The following is a 13831-nucleotide window of genomic DNA, read 5'->3' as shown; positions in this document are numbered from 1 at the left end:
TCACTCCAGGGGTCAGCACCTCAGTTTGCATTCCAAGGTGTGTAGGTATAGATGATTGGAGAGCAGTTAAAATAATCTAATATTCAAATGTCCTCTGCTCACGTTAGCATTGCTTTCTGGCCATTGCTGAGCACCAAAGGAGGAAGTGAGATGCTGTCAGTGGCACCAAACCTCCCCAGGCTGCTGCCCAAGCATGGTGGTCACCAAAACACACAGGTAGTGAGATGCTCATCACCTGAGCCAGCACAGCCTCCTGCAGTCTGCATGTGCAGCTGCCTGGCAGAGAAAGTGAGAGTTTAACTGGCGGCTCTGACTTACGATATATAACATTTGTGCAGCTCAAATTATGTTCTTGTAGGGATGCAAATACTTTCAGAAAGAGAGAGTGAGCTCACAAGGTTGATCCACGTAGAGCAATTTGTTAAATAGTCTAAACCCAGCTCTGCCCAAAATAGCAGCAAGAGAGCTGACAAATTACCTCTCTGGGCATTGGAAATTCCAGCTGAAAAATGTGTTGGTGCCTATAGGGAAATAACAGGGCTAAACACTATCTGGTGTGTGTGCATGTGTGCCTGTGTTCTTTAAATAACAAATTAGCCACCAGCTGCATAAACTAGCATTTAAGTCTGAAAATACTTCTCAAAAAGCAGTTTTTGACTAGTTCAATCAGCAGTGTCTCTGCCAAGAAAGAGGATTATGCTGTGAGGAAAACAGGGGGTTGCTCCTTTCAACTCCCCCTCCCCAGAGACCAGGCAGACACAGCCCATCCACATTTATCCTGCCCAGCCTCAGGCACCCCAGACACCACGGAGCCTAAAGCAGAGGGATGTGGAGGCACTGTGACAGGGGAGGAACACTCTCACACTCTTTTCTAGGCAGTAATTCACAGAACCTCCCAGCCCTACACAGATTCCCACACCAAATATGCTCCTTCCTCGGGGCTTGAGTCAAGGGGTATGGTGAAGGAAATAGTTCCCTCTATATGTAGGTCTTTTGGCTTCTACCTACATCTTCAGGCTTTGAGATCACTGTCCCCCACACCCCAAACACAGCACACAAGCCTCTACATCATCCTCCTAAAGCAGCTTTACAAAAAGCCCTTGCAGTTAATTTGCAAACCAAACTGAGCTCAGCCCAAGTGTCTGGGACGTGTCTTCAGTCAAGGGGGAAAACCCAACCTGACAAAGCACCTGAATTTTTGGCAGAAGACATTAAACGTCTGGCAGAAGACATTAAACGTCTGGCAGAAGGTTTGTTTGTTATCAGCCATGTGCTGCCTGGGTGTTTCCATGGATGGGGCAGAGTTCAGGGAGTTCTGTGTGCCTGGAGCAGACCCTGGGCTGCAGGGGCAAAGCCTCTCTGTTTGTGTCCCTGCAAATTGAATTTTCCTGGGGCTGCAGTCCGAGTGAGCATTGGCAAGGCTCTGAGCACAGCACAGAAATGGCTCTCTCAAATGTGCCCGTTACCACCTCAAAGGATTTACAGAGGTTATTTACAAAATATGATCTGGTAGCAATAAGGAAAATGGTCCCAAGACCAGTGAATTTCACCTCTTATCTCTGTAAAGCTGATTGAGCAACAGGAACACTTGAGGTGCTGGCAGTTCCACAGGATGGCCCTTGAATAAACTCAAGAGCCATGGCAGAAATAAACTATTACAGATATGCTCTGATTCTACAGCACGTGATGATCTGCCCTTAGAAACCTAAAATAAAAAAGGGGTCAGAAGATTTGGGAAAAAAACCCAAGCAAATCATTATAATCAAATTTAAATACCTTTAATTCACCCTCTCGTCCTCAGAGTTAGAATATTTATGTCAAAGTAGAGGACGATTATCGAGTTTTAACTGAGGAACAGCGCTTTCTTTGAAGTCTTCTCTTTCTTTTTGTTCTGTAGTTCAGGATAGTTTTGTTCTACCCTTGCTCTTGATGCTCTGTAGGTGATGGGCAACTTTGGACAGGAAGGGGGAAATATGTCTTTCACCTTCCCATTGTCTACCTTTTTCTCTTTAAATCCAGGGTCTTTGCCCAGCAAGACAATCTTTGCCACATTTCCTTTAAGAGATAAAGATTTCCTTCTTCCTTCACCTGTGACTCCAGCACAAACTTTCCTTTGTTGAACATTTTCAGTGTTAGTCTTTTCAAGATTTCCTGCTTTTCTCTTGGGAATTCTTTTCATTTTATTGATGTTTCTGCTGGACCTGACATCAAAAAGAGCAGAGCCTTTGAAGAGCACAGTTCAGATTTACCATATTTTTCTCACTGCTCCTTTAAAATGGTCTTGTACCCAAGACTGACGGATCTGCAGTCAGGGTATTGATCTACAGTCAGAGTATTTATTGATTTACAATCAAGGTACTGATTTACAAGCAGGGTACTGATTTACAGTCAGGGTATTTACTGATTTACAGTCAGGATATTGATTTACAGTCAAGGTATTCACTGATTTACAATCAGGATATTGATTTACAGTCAGGGTACTGATTTACAGCAGGGTATTGATTTCCAATCGAGGTATTGATCTACAGTCAGGGTATTGATTTACAGTCAGGGTACTGATTTACAATCGGGATGTTTATTGATCTACAGTCAGGGTATTGATCTACAGTCAGGGTACTGGTTTACAGCAGGGTATTGATATCCAATCAAGGTATTGATCTACACTCAGGGTACTGATTTACACTCAGGGTATTGATTGACAGCGTATTGATTTGCAGTCAGGGTATCGGTTTACACTCAGGATATCGATTTACCGTCAGGGTATTGATTTGTGTGTGGGGATCCCGAGCACCTTGGCCGTGGGCAATGCACCCATCCAGGTTTCCCTGACCAGGCAGGGGAGCTGCTGAAGGAGGGAGAGAAGCTGTGGGCTGGGAATCGGTGACGCAGCCCAGCCCTGGCACCTCTCTTGGCAAATAAAGCCAGCACAGAAGGTTCTGGTGGCTGCTGGGCTGGTGCCACACCCCAGGGCAGCCTGCCCCTGGGCTCCTGACCAAGGCTCGCTCCTCCTCCTCCTCCTCAGGTCAACATCGGCATTCTCATCGCTGTCACAAGAGTCATCTCCAGGATCAGCGCAGACAACTACAAGGTCCATGGGGATGCTAATGCCTTCAAGTAAGTTCTTCTCATTGAAATGACAGCACCAGTCTCCCAGGAGCACTGTTACACCATGGGCTGCTCCCAGAGCCCTGGCACCATCCCTCTTCAGAGAGCAAACACTGTTAAAGGTGTGCTCCCCTTGAATGCAGCCAGCTAGCCTGTGTTTATTAAAGCTGCACGCTGCACGGGGTGAAACCTGTGGCTCAGCTGGGCTGAAGTGTTTCCCTGCCTATTGCATTTGCTGACTCATTGTTTTCCCTTTTGTAAATGGAGACTTTCCTCTTCCTGCTACGGTCAAAAGCTGAATTTCACAGAGCATCATCCATCTGTACTGGGTTATTGCAACTCTTCTGCTCCTTCTGAGGACAGACCTTGCTTCTAGCCCCAGTTCAGTATAATATTTAGTATAATATTTAGGCATATGCTTATCTTTAAGACTCTCTTGACATTACAAAGCACACAGACTTACACTGGATTTGAATGTGTGCCTAAATTCAAGCAGATCTTTATTTCATAGTGCCTGGAGCCTCTTGGGGTGGTGGCCTCTGGGAGTGAGTCATCTTTGAAATAGCACTAGCAAGTCTGGAGGGGAAATGTAAGGCACTCACAGAGATACCTCTGAATTACAAGGACAAATTCTGATCTCTGAAATATACAGAGAGATTACATGTGTGTAGCTAAGAAGATAATTTAATATATCAGGGCTAAATTAGGATGTTGAATATTCCGTTTTGTATCTCCTAAAGAAGCTTTAGTCCAAATAGAGAAATGACACTGTATATAAATAAAAGAATATGGAACTTAGGTAGCAGAAAAATGTGATGATGGTTTGTGTTTAATGTTTCTGAGGCACAGGTTATTGTATGATAAGGATTTGGTGCCACTGTTCTGAAATGGTATCATAAAAAATAATTTTTATGCTTGGATTACTTATGTACTTTTGAAATTGTCATTAAGTTTTAAATATTGGTGACAGTTACCTAATTGAAGTTAGTTTACTTATTGCACACTTATCCAACAGGAAAAGAAAAACAGTAAATAAGTCTACACAAAAATCAATATGATAATTACACTGTAGTGAAATGAGAAGCCTGGGAATTAAAATGACTGTTTCAGGTTTGGCTGAGCTCCTGTGACCTTCAGAAATACAAAGGAAATACAGAAGCTTAGGAAGCAAATAACTGTATGTTGTCAATGCCCATTTCTATGCACTGTTAGAAGTATGAAGACAAAGACACATCTCATAAGTACAAGAGGAGCTACAGAGGTTGTTCCATGTACTTGGATATTTCACTGTATTGCAAGGAGTGGATTCAATACACACTGTACCCTGCACACTAACACACTATTTTTTTTAATCTGTGTGTATGCACATAAGTAAATTGATTTATGAATGATTGGTTGAGGAACAAGATGTAATGCCTTTAATGAGGAGCACATGTTCTTATCCGAAATATTATCAGCTGTAGATTTGGAATGGGGTAACTGTACTGAAAATGAGGCCCCTCCAGGTACCCTGGCTGAGAGATGCTCCTTGTGCCAAGGCTTTTCCTCATTACAGTTTCAGGATTTGACCTAACAAAAGTTACAGGGAGAAAAGTGGAGAAAAAATATTATCAGAGGGTTGCTAGATCTGAAAACTTGAACCATTAAGTTATTAAGTGGAAATGTGCTCTTACAGAACAGCTTTCCTCCCAGAAATAAATTAAGTCAACAAAATACAATAGATGGTAAATAGAACTTAGAGAATAGTTCTTCTGTTCATATCATTATAGAAATGGGTCCTCAAAAGAAGTTTGAAAAGAGAAGTGCATAAATACATGTTCAAATCAGATCCTGGGAAGTGTTTATACCCTGATTTAACATAGCAGTGAGGCATGATGAAGTAGAGTTTTATGTACAGAGGATGCCATGGGGAAAATAACTGGTCTATTGAAAAAAAGATAATGATAAAGCCTTTATAGCACAGAGTTGATATGCTAGTATGAAATCCTTGTGTGCATTTTCCAAGAAATAAGAGAACAAAGCAGAGCAGGGCTCTGATCTGACAGGTGCAGGGGAAATGTTCCTCATGGTGTGCAATCCCTGTGGCTCCAGCATTACAGCCCCTGGGAGCTGATTACAGGCTGTTAACCCAGGAGGGAGGATGTGCACAGCACAGCAAACCGGTGACAAACACGGAGACCAGAAAAGCAGAAAGCTTTGTAGTTCCTGTGAGAAGGACTGGATTGGTTTTGGATGAACAGGTTGAGCAGGCTGAGGGAGGGATCCCCGAAGGCTGCAGAATGCTTTGTGTACCCCGAATAAAGGGGCTGCCAGGCACCCCTGGGTGCTGCACCCCATGGGCATCGCTGAGGGCAGGGCTGGGCTGTGGCAGCAGCCGGTTATCAAGCCTGCTCACCAAGGCACAGCTGGAGAAGGTGGCACGGTGGGGTTTGGTGAGGCAGGAACGCTCTGGCACCGTCCGCAGCAGCCAGAGGGGACGTGAGGAGAAATGGCTCCCTCAGAGCTGGGCCTGTGCTTTCAGACTGCCAGAGGAAGAAAATGGGAGCTGCAGGGCCAGGAGCTGTGGGGGAGAACCAGCAGAGTCCAGTGAACCTGGGGCAGAAAGGAAGAGGGACTTCAGTGCTGTCCTTTCCAGCTGGTGTGGGACGTACAAGGGCAGGATGGTCAGACAGTGAGCTGCTGGGACAGCAGGTTGGACAGCAGGACAGACACCTTCCCAGCAGGGCAGCAGGTTGGACAGCAGGTCAGACAGGAGGGACAGAAGGTTGAACAGCAGGACAGACACCTTCCCAGCAGGGTCACCCCTGCAGTGACCATGAGCTGAAGGGCCTGGCAGCACTGACCCAAGGGACAGGAGCTCCAGGAGGTGCCAGTGCCACCTCTCTCCCTGGTGGCTCAGGTCTGTGAGCACCCGGCTGAGTGGCCCCACACCTGTGGATGTTCCCAAAGCAGAAATCCCAGCCTGCAGGTGTCACAGAGCAGGCTCCTCCTCAGGCTGGCCTCTGGCCAGGCTCTGCTGCCAAAGGCAAACTGTAATCACACCGACAAGGATAAACTCCGCTGGTGTGGCAGAGGAGCTGCCCTGGCTCTGTCCCGGGGCTCTGGGCTCAGTCAGGCTGACACCAGCGCTGGGCTCCTGCTCCTTGTGCTGGCTGCTGCCACAGCTGATGTCCTCTGTTCAGTGCTCCTCTCAGCTGCCCCAAAAGCTCTGATTTCCCCCCAGGGGCAGAGCAAAGGCCACGCTGGGCTCAGACACCATCTCTGCACGTCTCAATCCAGGTGTGGTGGCTCAGCCACACCTGAGCAGAGATCACCTCAGGAAATCATGGCAACAGAGACATTCTGAGTCGTGATGGGATCGGTTAGAAAGGGTGTTTATTGCTGGAGAGCTGCTGCTGCTGCTGGAGCATGTTTACTTTCTGAAAAATTAAGTTACTTGGCAATGCGAGTGGATATTACCAACAAGGCTTGTTTCTCTTGGCAACAAGCAGCAATAAACTGATGTAATTATTTAGAGTAATTGTTCCTGATTTTCCATATGGCAGCAGGTCCTCTCAAATGCTGACTCAAACGTGACTGCAGAGTGTGCACCAGGGTGAGCCAGTGCTCTGCTTGGAAGGCAGCAGCTGGCAAACCTCAGGTTTAAAAAGCCAAAACATAAAAGAAAGTTGTGAGCAAAATTCCTTTTAGTGTCCTAAAGTGAATTTATTATTCATCTTCCCCATTCCCATTTCCCCCAGAACAAAGTGCAGCTCCTGGCTTGTTGGTCTCTTCAGGTCGTCACAGAGGAGACATCAGAGACCATCCTGCTGAACATCCTGTTCTGCTCTCACTGCCACTGCTGTGCTCCTTTGCTTGTTTAAAGTAAACAAAAACAGTGCCCCTAAAAGGAATTTAACATGCAACATAAAAGACTAAGCTTTAATGATACATAAACTGCAAAATACCCAGTAATTTAAGGCAAAATGAATACAATTAAACACTTTATGATCAGAGACACTAATTAAAGCATGATAGACTCCTGTAACAGTCTGAATAGTAAGTATTTGGTCACTAGTAATTTTCCTATGTGTGAAAATAGCTACTTTTTTAGTGTCTGAAACTTAAATTGTGCAAGACCAGTTTACTGGAAAGAGCTGAGCAAAGAATTAGTATCATCTCCTTTTATTACTTCAATCTACTTAAGATCATGTTTTTGTGTTGTTTTTGAAGCATATTGAACACATATAGAATACGAAATTTTCCTTTAGTTGTCATTGATTATACTTGAACCTTTTATCAGAGGATTAGCTATTGATTCTCAGCAAAATAATTTTGAGCAATAATTCAGTTGTGGCTTAATGAGAATGTTTTGCATCCAGGGAACAGATTTTCTGCCAAAAATCTAATTTGTTTTAGTTTATAGAATGCTGAATCTAATACCTTGAAATATTTAAATGCATACATACAGCATTTGTTTGAATTATCCATTCCTTTTTTAGGGACATAACTAATCATATGTTTGAGTTTAAGCAGTAGCCTCTCTAAGCTTAATGCAATTAAAGCAGATTAGTTTAATGGAATTGCTCATGTGCTTGAAAAGGCACATGATTACATTTCTGAGTTATGAACCATTGGAACTCTTTTTTTTACTTATTTCTGCTGCATCTAAAGACTTTATTCAGCTCACTCATTGACGTATAAGGGCCTAAATAAGATTTTGTTTGCTTACTGCCCAGCCCTTTCAAAGTCTCATTGCTTTTTGCATGGCAAGTGAGTTTTGTGTTACAGTGAGAGGGATCCCCAGTGTGACAGTGTTGGACAAGGGCACGTTTCCCTCCCTGTGGGACAGCTCTTGCCTGATCCCACTTAGCACAGGTAATAATTGGACTGAGTTCCCTTGGCTGCAAGGGTTGGGGTGTAACACAAAGAAGGGCCAGGGATCTGTTTGGCACTGACAGATATTAGCTGCAGCAGAGCAGGGAGTGCCCAGCTTGTCTCCATTGCAGGAGGGGTTTTGGTTTGGAACACGCAGCACATCCAGCCAGCCCCCTGTGATTTCCCAGCCAGCTCTCTTCTGCATGCTGCTGTCCAGAAGAGACACTTCCATTAACTTCTCTTGAATAAACTGCCAAGTCCAACTCTTATTAAATGCATTCTCACTGCTTACTCTGAAATGGTCCAATGAGTTGGAAAAATCTCTGTCTTTTTTATAAACTGTACGCTTTAGTCAGTGAACCAAAAGTGATAGCTATCGTAATCATCCATGGAGAAAGCAATTACAGCAAAATCAGAAATATTTCTTTGCTATTCACCCTATTCTTTCTCTTAATTCATTATTTTCTTCATCCCTCAAACTCAGTGAAATACTAAAACAGTTATCCACTGGAAAAATATGCTTTCTCTTTAGTTAAATTAATGACTGAAAATTGGAAAAAATGGCAGCATCTGTAGTGAATGGGAGCAAAAGAGGGCTGCAGGAAAATCTCAGCACAGGGAGTAAGTCATGTCAGCTTGCTGTGCTAGTTCCATCTGCATTTTTAATAGATCACAAACCCCTGCACAGGAAACTGGAACAGAGCTGCAGCTTTGGTGCAGACCTGGTCCTTCCTTGGTTTGGGAGCTGCACAGAAGCGTTTCCCCCAGGCCAGGAGGGCTGTCCCGAGCAGCTCAGGTGCTGCACACACCTGGGCTCTCTCAGCAATAACTGGCCATTCCAGAGCACTTTGCAAAGCCATCGATTGCACCCCTGCAGCACGGGCTGTGTGCAGATTGTTCATGCATTTATTTAATCACCGATCTGCTCCCTGCCATGCCTCGGTGTTTTCCTTTGTTTATGAACCCAGGGCTCTCCTCGGTGTTTTCCTTTGTTTGTAAACACTCCCCAGCCCCTCCATCTCCTGCCTGGGGTACAAATGTGGGAGTCAGCGCTGATAACTTCGCTGCTTTGTCATCAGCTGTTGTTCTGAGAGCTCCTGTGTGTTTGCTGCGCTTTGTTCTTGTGATTCCGTTCCTGTTTGGTGTCCCCTGGTGTCCAAGGACTCCTCGTTGTAAGGATCACTCCCAGCTGTGGATTTCCACAGAATGTTCTTGTCAATCACAGCATTGCTGGGAGCTCCCACGAGAGCTCTCCTGCCACAGCAATCCCACAATCTCCTCCGTAACTAAATTCCACCTCCTTGGGATGCCATTAGAGAATGTTTCTGCTTTTTTATTTTTCATCTCCTTCCACAAGGAAGGTGAGGAGCAAGTTACAATCTGTAAACTCTCCTGAAAGTCTTCAGGGATTCAAAATCCACAGCACTAGGAAATCCTTTCTGTGCCTGTCTGGGTGGCAGATGTTTGCAGGCAGCCCTCAGAGACAGGGAGCACCTGCTTTTGTGTGCTCTAATGAAAAGGAAAAAGCTTTTTCCATGTGCTGAAGGAGAGCCATCCATTAGACAGAGCAGTGTGACAGGCCAAATCTGCTTTCAGCAGCTCCTTTTCTTCCCAGTTTCTCACTGTGTGAGAAGAATCGTGCTCATTGAACATGGCTTCAAACAGCATGAGGGATGCACCTCCTAGACACTGTTGGAAGGAGAAAAGTTGACTGGCAACAAAGGAAATAATTAAAATGAAAGTATTAAGCAGTAACAACTAGTGAGCTGAAGTGCTACTGCCAATGATAATGGCTTCAACCTAATTAAATTTTTGGCTCATTGAATATGACAAATACAAATGCAGTTTGGGTGTCTCCTTATTAGACTCAGGGTTTTAGACTAAAAATAACATGGGTTTGAGTGTTGCCAATGAGGGTATTAATGAGGGAGTGCTAATCTTTCAGAGACCACAATGACAGTAATGGGAGTGCTTTCTTCACTGCAGATGCTGAGAGTCACAGGCTGCAGAAAGGCTCCAGGCCACGCTGCCACTGTTCAGCAGCATTTCAGGCACTTTTTGGGAGGAGTATTAAAAGATTAAAAGGATGTAAAGCATAGCTGCAGAGGGGAGGCTGCTCTGCAAAAAGGAGACAAGCAGGGACAAATAGAAACAGGCTTAATCTGATGAAAAAAGTCCAATATCTTTAAGCTTCCTGTAGTGGGGAGCAGCAAAGCAGTGGGTCTGGGTGGGACCCTGCCTGCCAGGGCTGATTCTGCTGCCAGGAGCAGCAGCAGCCCTGTCGGAGCTGGGTGACGCTGGGAGCCTTCACAGCTGCATTTTTCCTTGGCTGTGTCTTTCAGAGCCAGAATGTCCTCTGTGGGAAGAGTTTTGTGTCTGTCACTGCTCCTCAGGCAGGATTTGTTGTACTGGCTCCAAAGGAGCACAGCTCTGATGCTTGTGCCTGTTTCTCTCTGTGGTAGGAAGGGCAGCAAGACAAAACAGACGGGTACAAATATACAGGGAAAACTTCATCTTTAACAGGTGCTGGGTTTTCTGAGTATACAGATAAACCAATTTTTATTAGAGGTGCTTAGTCATGTTTGCTTTCACATGTGGATGTCAGGAGAGAATGAGGTTTATTAAAACCTGCTCATTAAATCCCTGTGATGAAACCTTGCTGTGAGCAGAACAGAATCAGTGCTGGAGGTGAAGGGGCCCTACCAAGGCCCCCTCCAGCTGTTATCATCTGTCCAGAACCTTGTGCTGTTCTTGCTGACCTGTGGCTGGGTCAGTTCCTGACCCCAGCCCGCAGTCCCTGCATTGGCTGCAGCTGTGACCTGTCCTCTGCAGAGCTAGGGGCTCACAGCCCATCTCCTTGGGGCAAGCAGGGTTTGCACAGCATTTAATGGGAGCAGAACTCTCTGCTGGCCCTTGGCTGAGGTTGGAGCACTCCTGGTGAGCCCTTCGTGGCACACCACGTGCAGAGCAGTCAGGGCAAAGGTGCTGATAACAGAATGGAACTGAGACATCTGAGAGCAGCACACGGGGCTGTCACTGCACTGTCCCCTCCTGCTGCCAAAGCTCTCTGAAGGACAGCTTGTCTCCTTCACTTCTAGAATTATGGCAACTTTCAGGTTTTAAAAATCTATAGCTTTGAAGTTGGCATTAATTTGTTTTTAAAACGTCCTAACTAGATTTAGTTTTCCATCTTTTAATATCAGATTTGAAGCCATCAAAAGTGCTGGTGGGAGGATGGGGCTGTGAGTCACAGCTTGGTGCCTGGTTCCAGAGCAACAATTAACTGCTGCTCGTTCATCACAAATGGGACAATTCCCTGTGAACAGCAATAACCTCAAGAATTTGCCTGAGCTGCTTCATTTGCACCCTTGGCTCCAATTTATAACCCTGGAACTCTGTGTCAGCTCTATGCAGATTAATAAGAACAAATATTACAGTTGTGGCATTGCAGAATACAAATGTTATTTAAGCATGTGCCTCGTGCAGAGCTCTGGGCAGCCTGTAAATCACTGCCCAGTCTGACACAGCCCCTAGCTAAGTGTGGTTTATGTATTTTCCCAGTAAAGCAATATGAGAATAAAATAGAATAAATGGGAAATACAGGTAATTGCAATAAAGAAGAGCTGCTCTCCTAGCATCAGAAATTGTATTAAACCCTGAGGTGCTCTCTTGAAGCACACAGTAAGAGACATAGAAATGCACTGGGCCCCAGCAGCCCTCGCAGCCCTGGTTCCCTTTCCTGGGTGTGCATCTGAGGCAGGAGAGCAGGCAGGGATGCAGGGTTTCTCTGCCACTGCTGCAGTTGCAGCTCCATGAAGCACAGAACATGACATCTCATCTCAGTCTGTGTGCTGCCCTTGATCCCTGCTAGTGCTGCAGGTACAGCTCCATGAAGCACAGAACATGGCATCTCATCTCAGGCTGTGCTGACCTTGGTCCTGGCTGGTGCTGCAGCTGCAGTTCCATGAAGCACAGAACATTTCTCAGTCTGTGTGCTGCCCTTGATCCCGGCTGGTGCTGCTGCCGTTGCCATGGAAACGGGAGGAGATTGCTCTGTTGATACCGTTGTGTAATTGGGGGTCACCGAGGCTGCTGGGGCCAAGAGATCATTTCCAGAATTCAGCTCCTCGGAGAGGGGGGGAGGATGCTGCTCCACACACATTTTCCTCATGATTTGGCGTGGTTGTTGCTTTGCCATCCTCAATTAAAATATGGGTCCCACTGACTTGAAGTTAAAAGGCAGAAATTTTTGTCAAGCCGCAGATTCCTAGAGAAAGCTGCTTTTTCTGGGTGTTCTGGGCTACAGAACTTGCCAGCTGTGCAGTTTGTTGCCACTTGTCAGCTAAGGAGTGGCAAATGGCTGTGTAATTGTCTCTGACAATTTTGAAATGTGTGTAGAACACAATCACATTTACTGGTAAAAGCCTCTGGTGATGGAGTTTTGAGTCTCTTCAGGGAGTAACTTGTTCAGAAGCTTTTTTCCTCTTAAAGATTTGGTGTTTCTTCAAGGAAAGTTTGAGAAAGCCGGAATTGGAGCCTGGGCCATTTTAGACAGGCAATGTTTTCTAGATTACCAATAATTTTTGATGTTTGCCTCCAGTTTTTCCAAAGAACCACACTTTGCTTGAAAGCTCAAACCCCAGCATGGAGCACAGGGTAGGAGCTGCTTCTTATTTTTAGCATATGGTGTGCCTGGTTTGACATCCCAGAGCAGGGAAAACAAAATTAATCATAGTGGGTTTTCACCACTGACTGCAGCTTCACAACTCTTAAAAACAGCTCTGTAAACTGTGTTTCATTATAGTTATAATTATTTAAAGGAAGCTAGCTCTATAAGTCTTAAAAACAGGTCTGTAAACTGTGTTTCATTGTAGTTGTAATTAATTAAATGAAGCTAGCTCTATGCAATCCTGTGCTTTGGACAAGTATTGACACTTTTAGGGAAGAAAGGCCCCATCCACTCTCTCCTCCTGGTCCAGCAAGGCAGCAGGGATGTGCAGTGCCACCTTCTGCTGCTTCCTTTGTTCTCTCCTGGCCCAGCCCAGAGACAGCCAGGGCTCTGGAAATAAACACACAAATGTGCAGCAAGGCCAGTGAGGGCAGCAGCCCCAGCCCCTGCAGGGATGGAGATTCCTGGGGGCCTCTGGGCATCCCTTGAGTGGCAGAGCACAGGTCCCAGCCCCTCCTCATCCTCACCCATTCATTTACCCCCCCGACTGCCTGTGGAGCACTCCTCTGCTGTGAGAAAAACTCTCTCATTTTCTTTGATGACTTAATGGCAAAGTTCAGTGGGAAATTAGCTCTTACCTTGGCCTTGGGGATTGAGGAGCAGAGAATGCTGTCTTAACAGCAGTGCAATGAGAGATTAGTGCCAAAAATGCTGGAGAAAGGAACTGCAGGAAAAGAAAGGTAAAATCCCCCTGCAAGTTCTGTTTCCCTGGGGAAATCACAAACTCCTAAAATTCAGCTGGCAGTGACTTTATGTTTTAATTATTTGTATTTGTTTTTAATAACTTGCACTAAAGACAAGGAGAAGGAGATGTTTTGGTTCAGTACTTAATTTTGGGAATTTTTTTTTCTTTTGTATTTTTAGAATCTGGAAGCAATGGAGGTGATAAGGGATTTGATCTGTGGAAAGCCTCAGCAAGGCAGGGATTCCTAAATCCCTGGCTAGGTGCTGAAGTCAGTGCTGCAGCCCCTGGAATTGCCTTCTCAGTATTAAAATTCCTAAGGTAGCTCCATTTCTGGTCATGGCCTTAATTTTGTCTGGCTTGATGGGGATTTGAAGTGAGACTTGAGTTCCAGTCCCTGCTCTGCTGAATGTTTAATATAAATTCAGCAATATTAATAAAGCAAGGATTAGGTAGGA

General features: G+C 45.3%; 1 protein-coding gene across 1 annotated transcript in view; it reads left to right on the top strand.

Annotated features, from left to right (window-relative positions):
* The window catches only part of ADGRD1 (adhesion G protein-coupled receptor D1), a 109984-nt gene that overhangs the window by 82549 nt on the left and 13604 nt on the right, over positions 1–13831 (top strand). Inside the window, exon 21 of the mRNA XM_064727219.1 lies at positions 3023–3114. Within this exon, the coding sequence (XP_064583289.1) occupies positions 3023–3114 (92 nt within the window). The remainder of the gene's footprint in view (positions 1–3022; positions 3115–13831) is intronic.

Source organism: Zonotrichia leucophrys, chromosome 15 (genome assembly GCF_028769735.1).
Source record: "Zonotrichia leucophrys gambelii isolate GWCS_2022_RI chromosome 15, RI_Zleu_2.0, whole genome shotgun sequence".
Lineage (NCBI taxonomy): Eukaryota > Metazoa > Chordata > Aves > Passeriformes > Passerellidae > Zonotrichia > Zonotrichia leucophrys.
The sequence above is the reverse complement of the archived record's forward strand: the minus strand, read 5'-3'. Positions and strand labels throughout refer to the sequence as shown.